The 23,103-nt window shown below is 39.7% G+C and overlaps 1 protein-coding gene across 1 annotated transcript in view; it reads right to left on the reverse strand.

Moving 5' to 3' along the window:
- Nucleotides 1–23,103, reverse strand: part of pcsk2 (proprotein convertase subtilisin/kexin type 2) — a 79,251-nt gene that overhangs the window by 24,763 nt on the left and 31,385 nt on the right. The window contains exons 7-9 of the mRNA XM_079634742.1: nt 13,223–13,311; nt 8,416–8,591; nt 983–1,198 (exon numbers count right to left, since the gene is read on the reverse strand). Coding sequence (XP_079490868.1) covers nt 983–1,198; nt 8,416–8,591; nt 13,223–13,311 — 481 coding nt within the window. The remainder of the gene's footprint in view (nt 1–982; nt 1,199–8,415; nt 8,592–13,222; nt 13,312–23,103) is intronic.

Here is a 23,103-nt window from a genome sequence, read left to right on the forward strand (position 1 = left end):
CCCTACCCCTAAACCTGCCCATCACAGAAAACTTACATTCGCACTTTTACATTGCAAAGTTTTATGTAACAAAGTTTGGGAGGAGCACGTTCAGGTAATCAACCAATCAGCACAAGCGGAAGCCGGTATAAACATAGCCTTCCCTCACCTCTGTCCCGTGACAGTTTCTCAGCATCTCTCCATCACCTCACTCTTTTCTATCCCAGTCAAAAGTGGGGCGTACTCTGGGTTCGGGCTAGCCTGGCTAACGCCAGACCCAATTCTCGTTGAGACTTGGGTCTGGGAACCACATGTTCATTTTCTCGTATTTGAGGCGTGGTTTACGAATGCCCGGCGCCGTTTATTGGGTGCTAAGAATGTCTATCAAATGCGCCTGTACGTAGCTCATAGCCAATCGTTTCCATTATACCAGATGACGTATGTAGAGCGACAGAAATTAGACAAGGAAGAAGACGATGGGTAAGATATTTTTGTGTAAACAATGACGTTCAGCGACTATTGCCGTTTGTGCAAGATAAACATGAGGGTCGAAGGTATATATGGATATAAACAAACTGCTTAGTTGTGTCGCATAGATGTCGTCATCGTCTCGCTGCTCCCTCCCCGTTCTGTGATTGGTTCCCTAGATGAGGCGAAAATCTGGTCCATGGTATCCAGACTGCCTTTCAGCGTGAATAAAATCGCGCTGCGCAAAGGCAGTGTGGGGAAACCCAGGCTAGGTTCGGGCCAAAATCCAAGATTGGAGCCCTCCCCTGGACAGCACTCTAAATACGCATAAATTACTATATCTGGTTTCATGTACCGGTGAACTCGTTTTTACAAGCTGTTTTCCTCATGGGGAGCAAAAAATGTCCCCATAAGGATTTTGGATATTGCCATCTCTGTGGGGACATAATGTAGGGTTTACCAGGACAACACACACACACACACACACACACACACACTCACAAACACACACACACACACACACACAATCACTTACCACGCCAGCTTCAGGGTTTCGTTTACGGCCATTGCTGAAGGTGGAGGCGAGGGTGGAGGAGCAGCTTTCATCATAGAGTGCAGTGCGTCCATCGTTGATGGCCGAGTTAATGGAGATGGTCCACATGCTGGAGGCGTATCCATCGCAGTTACAGTCGTCATAGCTACCACCGTCTCCGGAGGCCCACACATAGATGCTGCCTTTCCCACCTCGGCCCTGTTGGACACGCAAAGCGGCACGATTAAGACCCGTACTCACGCCCGCTGCCGCTCAATAAGGAGCAGTCGACTCTCTTTGATATTCTTCTGTAAGGGCCTTTGAGATTTACTCCATTTATCATACAAATTACACTCACATAACCAAAAGTAATTCAACAGAGACATCAGAGAGGCGTTTCAAGACCTTTTAAAGACTACAAGCTCTCCTCTGAGTGTTGATGATTCAAGCGGAGGCATTGTGTTCACGCTTCTTGTCTGAACATATAATTTTGATGCTTTTAGCTGAACGCAAGAGCCTTCTTTTCTTTAGGCTTTGGGTTTTATAGTGGCAGGCATCTGACAGGAGGAATTGTGATCTTAAAAGGTTGCTTGATTATTGTTATTTGAACAGTAGGGGGATTTGATCATGCTAACAGATTGATCACCGATTACGGTCCTGCGAGACCTCTGGGCACCAGCTTCTGTGGAGTAAACAAATAAGAAAATAAGATGGTGTCTTTACATTCTGCAATCACTACAGAATATCTCTGAATTATGACTTTATTTTATGATAATTGAGACTTTTGAAAATGACTTATTTAGCTTCTGATAAGCCCAACGTTAAATGTGACTACTAAACATGAATTGATGTGGTTTGCAGTATCTGCTAATATGAGAAGTAAAGTCTCAACGGTGTAATACAATAAAGACACAATTACACACCACGTTTAATACATTGCTTAATACATTGATGAAGTCTAATTTGTTTTTACCCTTGCAATGTATTAAAAATGTGGTGTGTAATTGTGAGGTGTTCAGAAGCCGTTATTAGAGCTGAGGAAGTGCATATATAATATGTAAACTAATAACACATGTGATTTCTTCAAAAACCTGCCCGTCATGACATTTCAGCAAAATGATATTGTGTTGCTTCTAGCAAGCTTCGTGACCCTTTGAAAGCGACATGTTTTGTGGGTGAGTTCAGTCTTACCCAACACAGATTAACATGAATCTGACCATTTTTTTCAACGTTGGTTATTGTACATATCGCTGCAGTTTGGAAATGAAATGTCCGGTTTGCAATTGTACATAAAGTAGCACCTACATTAAACCCTACCCTAAACTTCACCGATAGTGTTAACAGAAGCAAACATGAGATTAAAAAATGCATTTTCTGAAGCAACCATGTAACCAATAAGCCATATACTGTAAATCTTAATAATAAACCTTATATATAACACATCAGCACCCAAGCGCACGCATAAAGCTTGCCACAGCGCACCTGCAAAGTAATGATTATGAATGTGTCAACAGCAATGAGACTATCTGAACATTTGAATAATTCATTGATAATGTTTTCTGTGTTTTCAGCTGCAGAGATCAAGTCGACGACGCTGACTCGTCATAGTAGACACGCATATATGCACGTTTCATAATCGGAGAATATTTGTTTCCCCCTTGAATTAGTTAATAATCGCTTGACATTTCAAGCTTTTTATAGATATATTTCTCATGTCTGTGCGGCAAGTATACACTGAGATTTGGGTTGTTGTTTTGACGCGCTCAAGTTTGGAATATTCCAAAGTTTTGGAATCGACTCTCTTTAAAAACATTTTCAGTTAAACATTCATTTGTCTCTCGCTCACTCATGTAACTCCCCAAGGACCCGCCGTTAACGATCTGTCCCTCACGGACTGTGTGACCAATCTGCGACCAATCATTTTTTTTAATACATTCAACTGTATGTATAGGTTGTACATTCTGCCAACATTTAAAGGCACCTATTCGAGCACAGTGTGTCTATCGATATTCATTTTATATTTGCAGTGCCTTGTTTGCCCGTTTTGTTAGCTTGTTTTTTTAACAATGACGGGAGAAAATCAGATTTTATCTTGATGTGCAAGCTCACTCACTGTCAGGACCGCGACTGTTATTTGCAAAAGTTAATATTAACGGACGGAACCAGATTGGCCGACCCGTACACACTCCCTCAGTGATGGACGATCTGACAGGAGTAACGTTAACGCCGCCTCCAGTCGAGTGCTTGACTTCTACACGATAGAGAAACTGAGCGTAAAGACAAACTGTGTATATAAAAATTTAGATGCCAATAACTATGTGCTGAATGGTCACGTACAAGACTTGTGTGGTACGACCCGAGGTTCTGCCGAGCCAGCACCAAGAAGACGGCAATGTAAAGAAAAAAAATATTTTCTAGAATTAAAGACTCCAGATACAGCATATTCAGTTTTTAACTATGTATTTGATGACCCTTTCTTACCAGGTTCTTCAAAAAGTCGAGTCACAATCAATCAAAACAACAATCATAGATGATTCACAAATAATCACAATAATTTAGAAAACATTATGCGATCAAATTTAAAATTGGAGCCTGTGCTCCGTCGACTCTAGAACCCAACAACACAACAAGATGACATTTAATAATAATAATTTAAGCTCCTTATGATGTAGCTGAATCTGTGCAGTTTTCACTGTTTTGCCTCCAGCGAACGCCGTGACGTAACTGTGACGTCGGCACAAAGGGATCTACACTCTGGTGCTCAGAACCTCTCCATCTCTCTCTTTCTTTCTTATTTCTCTTCCTCTCACACTCTTTATGAATGGAGACCCATCAGCTGAACTCTGGAACATTTACATGAAGCTAAAACAAGCGATTGCGCTTTAGGCACTGCTGCTTTTGTAACATGCTCGGCCATTCCTTCCGGACGAATGAACGAACATTTGGTCAAAGAGCAGAACAGAAGCTGTGCAGATATTCAGTGTAATGTCATTGACTTCAATATGCACATGTTGTTATATTGTTCTAAGTCCCTATGATGGTCTGGTCTCTAGTTGTGACTCTGGGTCCCTCCTTCAATGGAAAGAAGTACCGGTAATTCATTTTTGGGGGAACTATTCCTTTAAATTTATGTGCAATACTGGTTATGAAAATGATTTGGACTTTCATTCCAGAGGGTTTAAAAGAAGAACAAGAAGGCTGTCCATCATCATGCAGACATAGATTCTCTGTTTGCTCTGTATTTTGAGCATAACCGTGTCGTGTTACAAGGTCATGACACAGAGGATGAAAGACTGCATATAACACTGCAAAAATATTATTGTAGAAACAGTTTTCGCTCTAAATTTCCTAGTAAATTTCACAATTAATTCCGCAGAAATGGCAAGTAAAACATTTAATTAAACAGAGGTTTGAGGTAGAAAGACTGAGAGATGATTTTCTTGAAAACATATTCAAATATTCCTTGTATATTGACATATACTTGCTGTATCGTAACCACAATTTTTGACCGACAATCCAAAATGATTTAGTGGTAATCGACAATATGCTAAACATGCTGTTACTGATATTAACGCAGAGCATTTCTGTAAGCTACGACACCAGCATCAAACTGTCTCTGGCATTTCATTAGCACTCTCTGTGCCATCCTACACAGATGAAGTGTTTGCCATCTGACCCTTAAAATGATTAAACCGCGTTCAATATTACACCCGGGCTCAACCTCGGTCCTCTCTGACCGCACTGAGAACGCCTGAGGGACAGGCCGAGTCTTCACCCATCACTGCTATTCTTGTCCGATCTGATTTCAATTGCAAAGGGCTGTTGAAAACACAGGGAGATTACTCTGTGCGGTGGCTCGTCTTGACAGATGGGTCACCCTCATGAATCCTGCTCAGCAGAGCAACGTTTATACCCATTAGCCAGTCACGGACACGGACACGCAACTAAATGACATGTATAGTGTGAAGCAACGGGACTCTGCAAGGTTGACAGCTGACATACTGTGGGCCCTATGTTATCTAAGCTCAGGGTCTAAAGCGCACGGCACAAGCGCACTTAGCTCGGTCCGAATCCACTTTTGCTAGTTTAACGACAGGGAAAATGGTCGGCGCTCCCGGCGCATGGTCTAGAAGGGTCATCTCTATTCTCTTAATGAGTAATGTGTGTGTGTTTTCTATTCTCTTAATGAGTAATGTGTGTGTGTTTTCTATTCTCTTAATGAGTAATGTGTGTGTGTTTTCTATTCTCTTAAGGCGAGACACGGCAGGCAAAAACATCGTTTTTTTTCACTGGTCAATTTTGAGATTTTGGGCTCTTTGTCTTCAATAACATGTCTTCTTTCAGACTTGTGGTGAAAAAAAGTCAAAAATACACATGAAGGTCTTTATTTTACTGCACTTTGTCTATTTGCGTCTGTAGATTTCTCTGAAATTCAACAAAAGTTGGCGTTCTGAATCAACCCGCTGCTCCGCGATCTCTGTGTTCTTCCTTTAATCTCACACACCGCTGGACAGCGCTCTCTCTCTCTCCTGTACAATGCTGTCGGATCCAAATATGGTCATCTCCTTTTAATCAGCAACCAATCGTGAAAGTACAATGGGCATTTAACCCTAAAAGCGAAATCTCATTGGCTGATGTCAATTTCTGACAACGTGATTGGTTCAGATGCATCACGTGATGCGCTCTGACATTTAGATGTGTGTTTTTGACTGTTTTTCTGCTCAGTTAAAGGCCATAAATGCTGTGTTTTTAAGTTTTGATGTGATTTAGGTGGTTTGTATTGTTGTTGCTAATGATGTGATGAGATATTGTGTTTGTAAATAGTTGTTTCCACTAAAAAAGTATGATTTTTTACATTACAAATCTTTAAATGCCTTTTTCTCAAAATGAGTTTTTTGTCATTCTCCAGTAGAAACATCTCAGCCGATGTACACCAAACTCTCCAGTTATACACTTAGCAGTATTCTGAAGATATGCTCAGAGGGATTTGTTAATAAATCATTCCTGACCTGATTTATGTCACATTTTAATTAAAAAAATATGACGAAAATCGATTTTTTTAGGCTATGGACAGTATATTTAGATTTCCTAGGTCATGAAAGCATATCTCCTGAAATCCCTCTGAACATCTTCTTTCATCTTGTGTGTAATCAAAATGAAAAAATAATTTTGCACCTGGCTTTATCATATGTTCAGATCATCTATCTACCGAAAATATATGCAAAATTGTGCATTTTAAATGAAATAATGCCTAATTTGCATAATTAAACATACAAATTTAAAAAAACTTGTAATGCATTTTTTTTATGAACTTGTGTAAGTAATCAACTGAGGAAGTTTCATGGTGATATCTATTATTTTAAAATTGTACCCTATTCACCTGTAGTGTCTCACCTTAAAGGGGTCATGACATGTTTTTTTTTATTTTATTATTATGTTCCCTTAGGTGCAATTATAGTAATACTATAGTTTTTTTTACAAACAACTTTTAAAATGTAGTGATTTATGACCTTTTCCCACCCTGTTTCTCATCCTCTGATTCAAACAGTCTGTTTTGGGGGTGTTTTCCCTTTAAAGGCCCTTTCACACTGGACGCGATTTTGACGCACGAATAATTCGCGCGATGGTTTTATTTTTTGATCAGCTGTTGTGTAATGAGTGCTTACACACCGAACGCGAATGTGCTGTGGCGAAAAAACTACTTTTTTTTTTTTCGCTTCGATGTCGTTTTTTTTTTTACTTTTGCGGCGACAGAAAAGGCTTCAGCCAATCACACACAGTGGATTGTTTATTTGATTGCATGTAAACGTAGCCCTCACCTCAGCAGACTGCCAGACGCTGCTCCGGACCGATTGGTTCCCTGAAGTTAGTGGTTTGTCTCGTCAGATGCGGTGCCACTGTCTGAACGAGCTCCTCAAATTGTCCCTATTTCACACGCGAACTATTCGCTTTTTCGTGTACGCGTCCGGTGTGAAAGGGCCTTAAGAGTTCAGTGTTAACGCTCACTGTTATGATTGGCTAACGTCAGTGCCTATGCATCAATTATTAACGCCCCCAGCCAGAACATTTGCGGATTCAGCGTATTTAAAAAGTAGTTTACAGTTTTAAATACATTACTTACAGTTTGCGTCGTCGTTGTTGAGCCCAGAATAGTCGGCACGGACTTATCTTTGAGCAACAGTTTTCTGGCAAAGCCAGCATCATTTTGGGATTTGTTCTCAAAACAGTCATCCTTCAAATGTATAGAACAAACGCTTAAACTAACACTGCCGTGACTGAGACGTCCGCAAAAAATAAAGTGCATCCATTTTCCCCTGACGACTGGATCTTTCGCAGCGTATTCAAAGATGTTGTTTGTCTACAGCCAGGAACAGCACATCTGCAGCATCGTCATTTCCCTGTACACAGACCCACTCGCTGTCCGGCGACTGAACACTTGAGAGGCGCGCAGCGCGCGGGCGCGACAATGATACGAAATGAGCGTAGTTGTCTTGCGCTTAAAGCGTAGTTGTCTTGTTCTGGAGGCGGTCATTATGCAAACGTTGGTACGTCACTTCTTACCATGGATCCAGAGCGAGCTGTATTTAGAGCTTGATTAAATAAATGATTCGTTTATAATGGGGAGGAGCTATGAAACTTTAAGGACGTTTTAATGGTACAAAGACCTCTTATATACCAAAAGATCAAGGCAAATTTGGTTTCTCATGTCATGACCCCTTTAATGAGTAATGTGTGTTTTGTGTGCATCTTCTATATATCAGTGTTTCCCTCAACTTGGTGAAAAGCCACTTGTGATTAACTTTACTTTACTGTAAATTTAAGCAAAATCTGTAAAACTTAAAATATTGCTACCATATTTTTGTGGTAATCACAGCTGCCATTTTTTTTATTATTTTGATAGCATTTCCATATTTAATTTAAATTTAATTGATTTCAAGGATTTTGGGGATATATAGGAATATTTCCTTCTGGAAATGCAAATTCTAGTTCTATTAGTTAATCTGGTTTTGTACCGAAGCAGAATCTGTAAACGCACTGATATTTTCACAACTGTGCAATAATCGGTGTTGTGGTTGATCTAAAGTGGCAGAGCGACTCTGAACTCCAGGTTGTTATCTGATTGGACCAGATGTTACAATCCTGCACCTGTCTAGTTTTCCTCCACTCTTTTCTCTCCACCGCAGACGGCGATTCATGAGGGAATCTCGTTTGCCATGCTGCAAGACAACTCGATTACACTTTATTTTAAGGTGTCATTTTTACAATTTAATTATTTAACTACTGAGTAATATTAATTAACAACATGTACTTACTATAGGGTTAGGGTAGGATTAGGTTGAGGGTCAGTTGCATGTAATTATGCATAATGTACATGTAACATGTGTAACAAGGACACTAAAATAAAGCGTTACTGAAAACTGCGTTTGCTCCGGTACCTTATTGACTCCGTCTGCCATGGCCTGCAGGGTGAGCTCGCGAGGACCGTCCACCGTTTTGCCGTCGTCGGTGGGACCCCAGCTGGCACTGTAGATGTCAATGACCTGTGGCATGTGGCTGATGGAAGACGCTTCAATGATGTCCGTCATAAAGGGCTGGTCCAGCATACGAATGCCTACGAAAAATGTCAAGACTGAGAACATGGGAACAATAGGAAAACCCTTGATGCCGCTCTATTCACCGAGATCTGCAGTGATAACTGGAGGCTGAGAGAGTGGTGACATATGGAGGAAGAAGCAGAAGATAATAGCTTTGGTACGGCATCAAGCACTTCACAAGTTTTAACCTTAACTTTGCTTCTCTCTCTCTCTCTCTCTCTCTCTCTCTCTCTCTCTTCTCAAAGGTTGGTCACATTGACAGTGATTAAACCACTGGAGGTCATTGTGTGTCTGTCCTCTGATATACTCACAGAAAAGTTTTTTCATTCTTTACGTTTGAAAGCTGTTTCGAAGCATTCACGCTGCTGAGAGCGATGTTGAGATGAATATGTAAATATGAGCTGCTCTTTCCTCTCAATAACAGAATAAACACACAATATCAATAAGCACAGCAGTTCAGAAAGCATCTGATCACAGTGATGAGGAGATGTTTGCTCCAGCTCTGAGATTCAGATCTACAGTCACGTCACGTTTATTCATACAGCACTTTATACAATAGACTGATTTATAGCAGCAGCTTTACAGTATTAAACATGAAGAACAGTGTCAGTGTCTCTCAGTCAGAAGTACAGCTTCAGTTTCTACTATAAAGCGGCTCTCCAGTGTGCTCGTGTTTGTACTCGCGTCTGAACAGAAGAAATGCAGATTTACAGCTCAAAGAAGGCGGAGCCTCAGAGCCACACCCACCTATTACATCATCACCACACTGGCCAATGGTCTATTACGTAAACGCCACGGACTAATGGGACTTCAAATGAGTTTACCAGCTGGAACAAACCTTTATGCAAAGTTAATTTTGGCAAACTGTTTCAAACTACAAACAAACTTTGTTTTGTCCGGATTTTGTTCAGAATTACATCACGCCAGTTTGTTCTTCGATTCCACTTAAAGTATATCAGGACCCTGCATGGTTTTTCTGGAGAATCTGGTTGACCGAAGGAGTCTTGCTAGTTAACTCTTTACACATCTTCTGAAAGAGTACATAATCTCCTGATCAAAACACAGGAGAAGAAGAAGCAGAATCAAGCAGTACCATAATCATATGCATGTGTAAATTATAACGTGATCATCAACATTAAACAGCATATGAATCAAAACTGCCTAATGTTACTGGATAAAATGTCGACCCAAGACGAGCTTTAGGACTGTAAAGCTTTGAGGTGTTGATGGACTCGATCGACTCCATCTGTGTTCGATCATTGTTCTGAATCCCAGCCGGATGTACAGTAGTCTTTGACAAAACCCAATCTTCTCAGCTTTTTGCTCAAAATGTTGCTTTTTTATTAAACTTTCCCACATTCAAGTGTTGATAAAAAAAAGAGTGCATGAAGCTAGAATAAAACGGGTTTTTGCTCAAAACTGTTTTTTATATTGATATATTGCATATTCAGATATTTATACAACAAAATATTATGGGGGGGTCATAAAAACTTTTGTGAAAGTGTTCAAAAAGCTGGCGGGGAAAGAGTTAAACAGTCTGAAGGGGACTGTGATGGAGACCAGCAACACAACGTATGCTGGTAACCAGCAGATCTTCATCAGGCAACATGAGCAGCACTAACTCATGTTCATTACAGTGTGTTTAAATATGCAACAATCTCTGTTTTTTTTTCATATATATATCTACACAGGTTTAAGCCTGAAGCTCTGTATGAATACACTCTAAAAATACCACTGCTGTGTATCATACGACATCCAACACGAGACCAATAATACTGACCTCTTCCTGAAAGGTGATTATAAAACACTGCGAGAGCTGAAGTGCTGAGACTACAGACACTCAATGTGTGTGTGCTTTGTAAGGGACAAAAGCTAAACACAAGATAGTCACTGGCAATTAGTTCCTCTCCTTTACTTTTGTGGCCTTTTGAAAAGAAAAAGAAAAATCGATGTGCTGCAGTGCGTAAATGATGTTTTTATTGATGCTGATGTTTGTGCCGGTGCCGGATATTGTGACAGAGGGGAAGGGTAGAAGTTATCAATATGATAAAGATGATTTTCCGAAACAAGGGATCATTCATCATAGTCATTCAAAGTCATTCATTATATTTATCGACTACACAGAACAAACCTGATAAGGAAAAAATGCATCGAAATTATTTTAATTAAAACATTGTCTTGAATCTTGATAGTATCTAAACATATTAATACGAATATTGTTTTTGAATTTAATTATCTTTTTGATTCTAATTTGAAACATGCATTTTCTGTAAAGCTGTTTTGAAACTTTATTTTCTTATTATGAAAAGCTCTATACATATAAAGTGAATTGAATTGAATTGAATTGCATATTGAATTTGTATATTTGTATGCACCATGTGCTATGGAATGAATGTTCTTGGTACTTTAGTATGGCTTTGACGAGACACTTACGAGACGAGACACGAGATCGGGTTCATGAGATCCGACAAAAAATGACAAGATTCATGACTGGAAAAAGTCTGTAGGTGCATTTTGGGTCTGTTGTCAATCCTTCACAGTGACGCTGATGGCGTAAGACGCTGATGACGTGTTATCTGGTGCGCCCGAGCTTCATTCATAGACTGAGGGAGACGCACGCTGTAAAAGTGTCTCATCCGCGACATGCACATTTACGCACCATTAAAAAAATGATATCCATGCAAACAATGTAGAATAGCTTGAATATAGCGTGCGTCTCCCTCAGACTGTAAATGAAGCTCGGGCGCACCAGATAACACGTCATCAGCGTCTTACGTCAGCAGCGTCACTGCGGAGTCCTGAACGCAGATTCACAACAGACCCGGGAGAGAATACAATGCTGAATAAAGTCTTATTTTGTGTTATTTTTGGACCAAAAAGTATTTTCGATGCTTCAAAAACTTCTAACTCACTTCTGATCAGGGAACTGTGATTCTCTGCCGCTCGTGCTGGATGAGCAGAGCAGACCTTTACAATAGTTTCTCACAGTCATGAATCCTGCGTCATGTGATTTCCTTGCCCTCATGTGATCATGTCGTGTGCTTCCCTTTTCTTATGCGTCACATTTTGAATGGTTCATTGTTTCATTGGTGTTTCTTGTTTGGTCATTAGTCTTGTGTAAAAAGAGCTCTCATTATCCCATTGTCTCTTGTCTAGTATTGTCTGTGTAATCTCTATTGGTGAGTTGTTTTCATGTTTATGTTTTTGACCAGTCTTTGTATTGCTCACTTTGGATTATTGTAAATAAACTGCACATGGGTTCAGCTGCAACTCGCCTCAGTGGACTTCTGTGATAATGTATCACACAGAACACGGATACAATAGTTAACGCAGATAGTGCACACCAAAAGCCTATTGTCTGACTTGACAGCTCTGGTTCGTCCCTTGACAGCTAAGCCTACTCTCAACTACTCTCAACTACTTTCAAGGCAATTTGCTTGACATCTTAAATGAGACGTTGTTAGGAACATTGGTAACACTTTATTTCGATGGTCCCCTTTAGTCATTCTACCAACTATGAGTAACTTTGCAACTACGTCAACTAGCAGTCATTAGAGTATTATTAGTCTGTCTGATTAATAACTGCTAACACTTTATTTTGATGCTCCCCAACAGACATTCTACTGACTATAAGAAACTTTGCCAGTACGTCAGATTATTCTACTAAAGAGAGCCTAAGTCCCTCTCCTTCCGGTGGACCATGGGACCTTATTTCGGAAAAATATTGTATGGTAGTCAATGGCGAGAGACAACAAATATTTTGATCTCATTTGAATTGTGCCCTGAATTACACATATGATGTTTGTCAATTTAAAATATAAATTTTAAAGTAAAAATAAAGACACAGTTTGATGTAAAACTGTTGAGGTATAAGACTGTGAAAATACGTCATTACAAAGACTACAAACCCAGAAGGTTCACATGTGGCGTCATACCTTTTCACTCAATGACTGAAGCTAACTTTACTGAAGCTAACTTTACTGAAGCTAACTTTACTGAAGCTAACTTTACTTTACTGAAGCTAACTTTACTGAAGCTAACTTTACTGAAGCTAACTTTACTGAAGCTAAAGCTAACTTTACTGAAGCTAACTTTACTGAAGCTAACTTTACTGAAGCTAACTTTACTGAAGCTAACGTTACTGAAGCTAACTTTACTGAAGCTAAAGCTAACTTTACTGAAGCTAAAGCTAACTTTACTGAAGCTAACATCTGTCATGTTTTCTATAGTCTTACGTTATAATCGTAACGTTACGCCGTGATGCCGGAGTGTGTTGTACCAGACTGCACACACACGAGCAACGAAATGTTACTCTTCTGTTTTATGACAAACTGCGACTTTCTTGACTTTCATACTTATCTTTTAAATTGACAAACATCATATGTGTAACTGAGGGCACAGTTCATACGGAGTAAAAAGATTCTCTCGCCGTTGATATTTTTACCATAGTACTCTACCATACATATTTTTTCCGAAATAAGGTTCCATGAGCCGGAAGCGGAGGGGCGGGACTTAGGCTCTCTATGAGAGTTAGCTGACATGTAGTTACTTATAGTTAGTAGAATGTCTAAAGTGGAACTTTCTAAAGTAACCAGACCTTTCAATTTATTATGAGGTCATCACTGTAAAAAACCTATCAGAACCGTACCTGCTACCTTGGAGTTGTAGGCCACGCCCACCCCACAGATGTTGTTGTTTGACACTGCAGACACCTCACCAGCACACCTGGTTCCATGACTGAAAAAAAACATTCAGAGATGTCTAGAGTTACATATTTTACAATGATTTATGTGTTATAACAATTAAATATTAAAGTTTCTTGCTAAAAATCTCTACAGTCACCATAGCTCTTATTTAGTTTTGCACATATTCAAATGTGTTGAATACATATCTGGTACTAAACAACAATGTCAAGTTTGAATATATGAATGAAAATTGAAAGATAGAGTGGAGGACAAGATATCCAACATAGCCATCATTTTATTTTACAGAATATTAAAGTGAACCTATTATGCCCCTTTTTACAAGATGAAACATAAGTCTCAGGTGTCGCCAGAATGTGTCTGTGAAGTTTCAGCTCAAAATAGCCCACAGACAATTTATTATACCATGTTGTACAAGCCCATTTTTGAGTGGAAGGAAAAACATGCTGTTTTCGTGCATGTACCTTAAAATGCAAATGAGCTGATGCTCCGCCCCCTATCCAGAAGAGGGCGGGGCCTGTACAGCTCGTGCCTCCGATACTCTGCCAAAACCTAAAATATCTGTTTGATTTTGATTATCATCTCTATCGCGCTCACACTCTCGTGACATTGCAGTTCTTCATCATCATGAAAGTTTATTATCTGCATGCGTTTTAAAGCCATAATCTGTCTAAACTTCTGAAATATGGTTTTCTGAGCGCACACATCCGAAGCACGCGCACAGAAAGCTGGATGTCGGACAGTGTGTCCTGTGAATATTAAACTAAGTTCTCTTTTACATCTTATTACACTTAAACTGTCAAATACACTGTCTGTGAACATAAAAAGCAGGGAAAGAAATCACATCTGTATATTAGATCTGTGTATTAAAGTGAAAGCGCTATAATATACAGTACCTACTGCTATAAATGCTGTAAATATGAATCACACAACAAAAGAAAAAAAAAAACAGAAAATCACTCACTGCTCTTAACTGAATAACTTTAGTAGCTTTAATAAGAATAGATTTCTTAAGTGGATGCCGCTGTTAAATGCTATGGTGATGAGATAAACATGTGTACGGCTCACTGAGGGCGGAGTCTATGCTAATAGGGCGGAGTCTGTCAGCAGTCATGGGCGGGGCCTAAGTATATGTGATGTCACTGCTAGAATCTGCAAACGGCTTATTCTGAGACACTGCTTTGATTTATGGGGATTAAAGAGTTTGTGGATTGTTATCATCATAGGGTGGTTGTGTACACACACTGTGACACACATTTATGTTCAAACACCATGTAAAAGTGAATTTTGCATAATAGGTGCCCTTAAGTAAATTAAGTCATTGATGTTGAACCTTGCTCTACTTCAATAACAACCCAGTAATGTACAAGACAAGCTTCTAAGATGGTCTCTGGGACGGAGAATCCTCATGAAGAGCATGAAGCACAGCACTGGTTCCCTCTCCTCCACTCAGACAGACAGTGCTTCTATAGATCTATTTATATATAAGCGTCTGATTATGCTGTGAGTCTGCAGCTCAGATGATATTACTCTCCACACGGCCCAGCATGCTTCACACGCTGGAAAAACACAAGAGGATATTCTCGCCTTTCTATTAGATTGTATCTGTCCTTGTATCAATTATGTCAAGGTTTAACTAATATCTTTCTACAAAATACTGTATTCAGATTTGTACTCTGAAATCAATGCAGGTTATGTCATTTTCTGTGTTAACTATGGACACCTAAATACTTTTAAATCGACTAGTCTGCGGGTTTCCTGAAAGATATCGGCTCTAAGAAAGCCTCGTATAAGGCTGGTGTCGGGGTCACCCGACATCGTTTTTACAGGGGTGTTTATCAAGTCTTGCATCTAAAGTCTGATCATAATTCTGGGCTTGAATGAATAATGGGTAACGCTTTAGATTACAGCCCGGAAAGTACTGCGTAATTAAAGCGATTTTACAGCGTAACCTTCGGTAATTATAGTGTACCTATAACGTACTTACAATATAAGTATAAGGGAACAATAATTTAAGTTTGGGGAATAAAGGGGTAACAACCAGGAGAATTAAACAAATATTTATACTGTAAGTATTATAGAACTAAGAGTATGTAAATGTTATTCTACTATTATGATACAACAATCTTACATTTGGGAGCAATTTAGCGGGAACATACACTGCGTACCTTTTTGAAATAATGGTGAACCAGTACATACTGTATAGCCTTTTAAAAAATTACAGGGTACATATCTATGCATTTCTAAAGTAATATTTTTAACAAAAGTGCACTGAAAACGAAAACTAATGCAACTTTTGCTTAAATATTGGGGAAAGATACTCTTGTTTCATGTAGTGGTGCTTGTTACCCTCTTGTTCCATGTAGTTACAGGGTAAGTACAATAAAAATGCATACACACAATCTTATATCACTGACTCGGAAACCTTTATTTATTATGCAAGCACCACTTGCCCTGTAACCACATCAAACAAGATATATTTCCCAGTATTTAAAAAAAATTGCAATAGTCTTAGCTTTTCTTGCCTTGAAACTTGTTAGCCCAAACTTAAACATCTGCACTTTTTTTTTTTTTTTTTTTGTATTTGCAATTTTGCATAGATATGTACCCTGTAATTTTTTTTAAAGGCTATACAGTATGTACTGGTTCACCATTATTTAAAAAATGTACGCAGTGTCTATTCTAGCTAAATTGCTCCCAAATGTAAGATTGCTGTATCATAATAGTAGAATAAGTACCTCTTAGTTCTATAATACTTACAGTATAAATATTTGTTTAATTCTCCTGGTTGTTACCCCCTTATTCCCAAAACTTTACATATTGTTCCCTTATACTTATGCAAGTACTTTATAGGTACACTATAATTACAGAAAGTTACACTGTAAATTCCTCTTAACTACACAGTACTTTCCGGGCTGTAATCTAAAGCGTTACCGAATAATGTTTTATAATCAACGATAATATTAGTATGAATCTCAGTGGTTCTCAACCAGAAAGCCACATATACCTGTATATTAAAGGCACACTATGTAGAAATTGTACCTTAATATAACAGCTGCAAAGTCATTTCGGTGGTAAACAAACTCATTAAAGCGAATCATCCCGGTAGTAAAGCTTTGGGGGGGGGGGGACGCCGCTGGAAAAACCAGCAATGCAAGTTTGAGAGGAGCACCCCCGACAAATCTCGCGAGAATCACGACTTGCTTTACGGCAACGACGTCACACACAACATCAACAACATATGAAGCACGAAGACACTTGCGCACATTTCAGACGTGATACCTTTACGTGATACTCGACGATGGAAAAAGCAAAGCAAACGCGGTCGGAAGAGACTAGGGAAAGGAAAAGAGAGTCTGACCGCGTGAGGAACTGGAGAAGAGTCACTCGGTCAGGCTTTCACTCGCGCGAGCTAAGAGCAGCACTGGATGCAGCAGCGATGCTGACCTGGCGATCTCGTTGATGGACTAGTAAATAAATATCTTTTTTGTAAACTTGTTTGCGTTCTTTGTTGTATGTTGTTGCGCTTGCTGGTAGTGTGTCATTTTTTACGATGCTGTTCATTCATCCATTATATCAGACGACGCTGTTGACGTCGATTCCTGCGATTATCATGAGAACAGTGTCAATATCTCACATTCTTATCAGGACATAAATAAGCCTAGAGGTTATAAATAGTGTAAACGAGCACAATATGCAAACTATTATGATAAATTGCAATAATCATGTCTAATGACATAACGGCCAATGTTATGAAATAGTGCGATGTACATTTAACTTTATTGATCATCTGGCATTTTGTAATGTTTACATTACAATCAAAAAACACATGAAATTATACAGTAGGCCTAGACTATAGACTAATTACTTGTGATTTAGCTGCAATCATGTAAAAACGTTATAAGCCAGCAAACGCAGTAGGCTACTTTATTATTGGTATTTACGACAGTGCAAGTATTCCACAGCGACTCTAGGGGGCGCTGTTTGACAAAAACATAATTTCTACATAGTGTATCTTTAAAGTCCCACTGAAGCGCCTTGGAACGTACAGCTTTTTATGATCCGTTGACATAATTTCCACTGAAACAGAAGCTGAGGCGGGACTTATAGAACGGCTCCTCCCCCTTTTCAAATAGCCAATAGCGTTTAGTTTCCCTCTCAGACTGCAGTCGTACTTGACAACACATGGAAGCGAATCTGAGCGCCGATGATACGCTGGATTCAATAGTAGAGATGTGAATAAATTCTAGCCATTTCATTCTTAACCAACGTACAGTTAAAAAACTGAATAAAACTCGAGCACACACTCCAACACATATTGCACTAACATATTTTTTACTTCTAGTCTGGTACAGTAATATTCTTTGATAGTGTGATAGTGTGATAGGGGTCTTTGAGAAGAGCAGCACGCCGACAGAAGGCTTGCCAATCTTCCTCCCGTAGGGAACCTTCTGTCCACATACTGTCCACATACTGTCCACATACTGTCCTCATACTGTCCACATACTGTCCATATGCAGAGGAATATCTCACGACACTCTCATGAACGCATTAGCTGTCTGCTGCACAATAAACAGCTCATCGTCAGAGCCAAGAAAACATCTACTCTTGTATTTGATATATTTCAGTTTTGAAAAGTTTCCTAGCTAAGAATTCAGGATCTTATGAGATTATATTGCTTTGGGCCCTCATCTTTTTTAATGAGGTTTAATCAGCGTGTTGAAGATAGCACATGTGTCCCTACAAGAGCAGAAGAGCTCGTGCTCGGGGGAACTCAAATCCATTCAGTGTCATTTCATAACTCTAAAGCATGTTAGACTGATTCCGGTGAAAACTATCAACATTATAAGCAACTACTATTGCTTATTTGAGCATCCAAACCAGCCCAACACAGAAACATGGGTTCAAGCAATTACATGAATGTGGGGTGGGACTATCTATCTGTTCAAACAATAGCAGGCGGAGGAGTGGACGCTTGTTACCATGGAATTTTTTACTCAGGATTGCAAGTTTATATAACACAATTGACCGTTCACAAAGACCCGCCCCCCTTAGTTACTGTCGCTATGTCCGACAAGCTACGCCTCTCTCACACACACACCATGTTCTCACGCAGTGAACAATACATCGCGGAGCAGAGAGACACTGACAACACACTGACAGACACAGACCAGCTTACTTTTCGGTTACTTTTGATATTAAACATATTAAACAAAGTCTAACCTTTCAAATTTGGTCATTTTTTAAAAAGAAATGTAAACAATAAATAGCGTTTTGTGGCTCTTTAATGTGTGTGACAGATCGCTGTGTCGCCTCAGTTAAAGCCGCTCGTGAACCGATCATCTCTTCCTTCTAGTTCATTTATAGCATCAAATAAACATGAATGAACATCAGAAGGAATGTTGTTTTAACCGCGGAAAGACGTCAGTACACTCCGCTTCTCAAGCTCAAATCCTCCATGTTAATCTACTAACTCTCCTGACTGCTTTGTTCGACAAAATGGCGGATGGCGAAGTATGATTGGTCAGATCACCTGTCAATCAAGCTCCCTGGGAAGGGTCAATTCTGAGGGAAAAAAGCAGGAATTGGGAAATAAACTCGCAATTGCAAGAAAAAAAGTCAGAATTGCTAGTTTATGTCTTCCAATTTGGACTTTATTACTTGCAATTATGTATTTTTATCTCACATTTCTGCAACTGCAAGTTATAAAGAATATGAATCGTGAGATTAAAAAGTCGCTATTAATTGTTTTATTCCCTGGTGGAAACAAGCCTCCATAATTCCAGAAACCTGTTTCAGAACCGTTTTGTTTTCATGTCTTTCGCTACAGAAATGACATGCTTTTGTACACAATATATATGAGCCTCAATCATTTGAGAAATTGAATCAATTAAGAAACAAATGAACAAAGAAAAAATCATCAGTGAATAAAGTGAACAGTCAACAAATGCATTTTTACTGCTAATGTAATGTAGTGTCATAAATTGCTTTTTTTTTAAATATACATGCTTGGGAGTTAAAGTGCTTTCTTAACGTTTGTGAATGCAAATGCTTTCAGCTCCAAGCTCACTTGTGTGTCACTGCGTTGCGAAATGTTCTGAGCGCACACAATTACGTTACACTGGACCGTATTGAATGTTGAGATTTTTGTTTCTTTCTTGTCCACCCTTCCTCACATAAACATCTCTCGTTTGTTCTGTCTCATAATGCACAGCGGAGAAGAGGATCCAATTATTTATTCAGAGAGAATGGAGGAAAATACATTGATTCGAGTATTAAAACTACTTGCATCCCTTGCAGAGCATTAATGAATGTTTATTGTAATGTAAAATCTATTGAGTGCTGAGTCATTGATCACTCCCACTCAGGGGCGTAGCACCAAATTCTGGGCCCTGTATACTCACAATGTCAGTGGGCCCCCTACACATGCCATTAGACGATGCGGGTTAGCAAAAATGAAAATTCAATTTTGAATAAAAATTTTTTTTTAATTATTTGAATATAAACAAGTATAAATAGTGTTTAAATCCATAATCAAATCAGATTATAGTAATGACTGGTTCTTTCGCTGTAAAATGACTTGTGTGTTGTGTTTTTACTTTTCGAGTATTAATGTGTAAGGTAGAGTTGAGTAGTTATTCAAACAAAGAGAAATACTTTCCAATTCACTTCATGATCATTTTTTTGCGCAGGTTTTTATAGCTAAAAACCGGAATAAAGTGCTCCTAGGGGGGTTGGGGGGCATGCCCCCCCGAGAAAATTTAGATTTACCTGAGCTCAACATGTGAATTTTAAGGTGTTTTGAAGACCAAAAAAAATGGACAACAGGAGCTTTAAAAGCATGTCAGTGGGCAGTATGTAGTATTTTATCAGATAACAAATTCTAAAACATGAGAATCAGTTTAAATGTCGCAATGAATTATCCACACTATAAAATGGAAATGCAGAATGTTTATGCTTATTGTGGACTATACACAATCACATATTCGAAACGGGAATGGCCTTAAATAAGAAATGATTCAAGGATTATTTTGCATAGGCTAGATGTTACATTTCAAACAAACGCCAATGCAATAATTCCAACGCTATCTCACGACCAATTCGTACGAATTTGTACGAGTGATTAAAAGGTGGCTAATTCGTACGAATTTGTACGACCTCACTCGTACGAATTTGTACGATTTGTCTAAACCCACGTGACGGTTGGGTTTAGGGGCGGGGTCAGGGGTAGGTCATTCGTATGAATTCATACGATTTTGGCAAATCGTAAAATATGTACGATTTAGCAAAAAACTTACAAATTCGTACGAGTGAGGTCGTATGAATTGGTACGAATTAGCCACCTCGTAAAATTCGTACGAATTGCCGTGAGATCGGGTTTCTGTGTCCAGAGGCATATGAGCAATTAGTATGCGCATCAAATATCAATTTCATCTACTTTTTCTTTCCTAAATGAATCAATATTTGTGGACTAATCTGTTCATTTAATCAATGGTTCAATTGCTCACTCATAAAGACAGTCACTTGTCGCCGCCTTCTGGCTTAATGATGCAAGTTACGCAAACACGAACAAGCGGAGTGATACAAACATGGAAAAGGTCTGGCACTGAGTTCATTCTCTCAGTTGGTGTTATCAATATATTTTGAAATGAATAATGACATCAATTGGAGGGCCCAATTAATTCGAATTAGGTTAAAAAAAAAAAAAAAAATGAAAAAAAAAAAAAAAAATTTTTGATGGGATTTCAAAGGGCCCTCTCCCTAGACAGGGCCCTGGGTAGTCAGGTCCACTTTTCCCCCCACTACCACGCCCCTGCCCCACTGGAGGTAGCAATGAAACATGACAGTTTTCCTCGTAATCTTCACCTCGGGGTGCTTTTCTCAGGCCTATTGCTCTGCTGAGAGTCGAAGGAAAGGCTCGTGTCGTGTGTTAATGCAGCTGGGCTGAGAGCCGGTGAGAGATGACTTAATGGGGTTACGTGTAAGGAAAATCAATACAGAGAGGCAAGGAGTCCTTCACCAAACACTGCTAAGAAGCAGTCGCTGGTCAATGCACTGCGGCATCAGCTGATCTTCTATGAGCAGTGTTATATCTTATACTATGTAGTGTACACATCATTTGCTCTAAAGCTGAATTGACAGTAAATGCATGTTACAAAATATTTATATTTCAAATAAATGCTGATGTTTTGAACTTTCTATTCATCAAAGAATCATGAAAATAAATTATCAATGTTTCCACAAAAATATAAAACTGTTTTCAACATTGATAATAATCATAAATGTTTCTTGAGCAGCAAATCATCATATTAGAGTGATTTCTGAGGGATCATGTGACACTGAAGACTGGAGTAATGATGCTGAACATTTTGACCAAACCTTTGAACAGAATTAGTCCATTGCATCATATTATTAATTTCAATGTAAGTACGTAGTACTTAAAGCCACTTAATTTAAAGTGGGACCGAAATTTGATTATAGAAATGAAAAAATCTTTCATCAGTGCAAAAAGGCTTCACATTATTATGTGACACATGAGTAAAAATAGACAAAAAAAGATAAAGATAATGTTATCAAACAGTAATTCTGATTGGATGAGCTACAATTGAAGCTGAAAAAATATTATTAGAGATATTAAAATATAGACATAATATATAGATATTAATTAACACGACATTACGTCCATAAGCTTTGCATTATGTCCACTCAGTATTTTCATATTTCTACATGGTTCTTCTTGCTACTTTCCCAAGAAAATAACAGATCCCAGAGAGCAACACAGTGTCGGCCCAGATCCGAGCCACATCCGGCACATGTGGATTCAGCACGTGTCAGATCCGGGCCAGATCCGGCACATGTGGATTCAGTGTGTGTCAGATCCGGGCCACATCCGGCACATGTGGATTCAGTGTGTGTCAGATCCGGGCCACATCCGGCACATGTGGATTCAGCGCGTGTCAGATCCGGGCCAGATCCGGCACATGTGGATTCAGTGTGTGTCAGATCCGGGCCACATCCGGCACATGTGGATTCAGTGTGTGTCAGATCCGGGCCACATCCGGCACATGTGGATTCAGTGTGTGTCAGATCCGAGCCACATCCGGCACATGTGGATTCAGTGTGTGTCAGATCCGGGCCAGATCCGGCACATGTGGATTCAGCGCGTGTCAGATCCGAGCCACATCCGGCACATGTGGATTCAGTGTGTGTCAGATCCGGGCCACATCCGGCACATGTGGATTCAGTGTGTGTCAGATCCGGGCCACATCCGGCACATGTGGATTCAGCGCGTGTCAGATCCGAGCCACATCCGGCACATGTGGATTCAGTGCGTGTCAGATCCGGGCCACATCCGGCACATGTGGATTCAGTGTGTGTCAGATCCGGGCCACATCCGGCACATGTGGATTCAGTGCGTGTCAGATCCGGACCACATCCGGCACATGTGGATTCAGTGTGTGTCAGATCCGAGCCACATCCGGCACATGTGGATTCAGTGTGTGTCAGATCCGGGCCACATCCGGCACATGTGGATTCAGTGCGTGTCAGATCCGAGCCACATCCGGCACATGTGGATTCAGTGTGTGTCAGATCCGGGCCACATCCGGCACATGTGGATTCAGTGTGTGTCAGATCCGAGCCACATCCGGCACATGTGGATTCAGTGTGTGTCAGATCCGGGCCACATCCGGCACATGTGGATTCAGTGTGTGTCAGATCCGGGCCACATCCGGCACATGTGGATTCAGTGTGTGTCAGATCCGGGCCACATCCGGCACATGTGGATTCAGTGTGTGTCAGATCCGAGCCACATCCGGCACATGTG

This window comes from Phoxinus phoxinus, assembly GCF_949152265.1.
Source record: "Phoxinus phoxinus genome assembly, chromosome: 14".
Taxonomy (NCBI): Eukaryota; Metazoa; Chordata; class Actinopteri; order Cypriniformes; family Leuciscidae; genus Phoxinus; species Phoxinus phoxinus.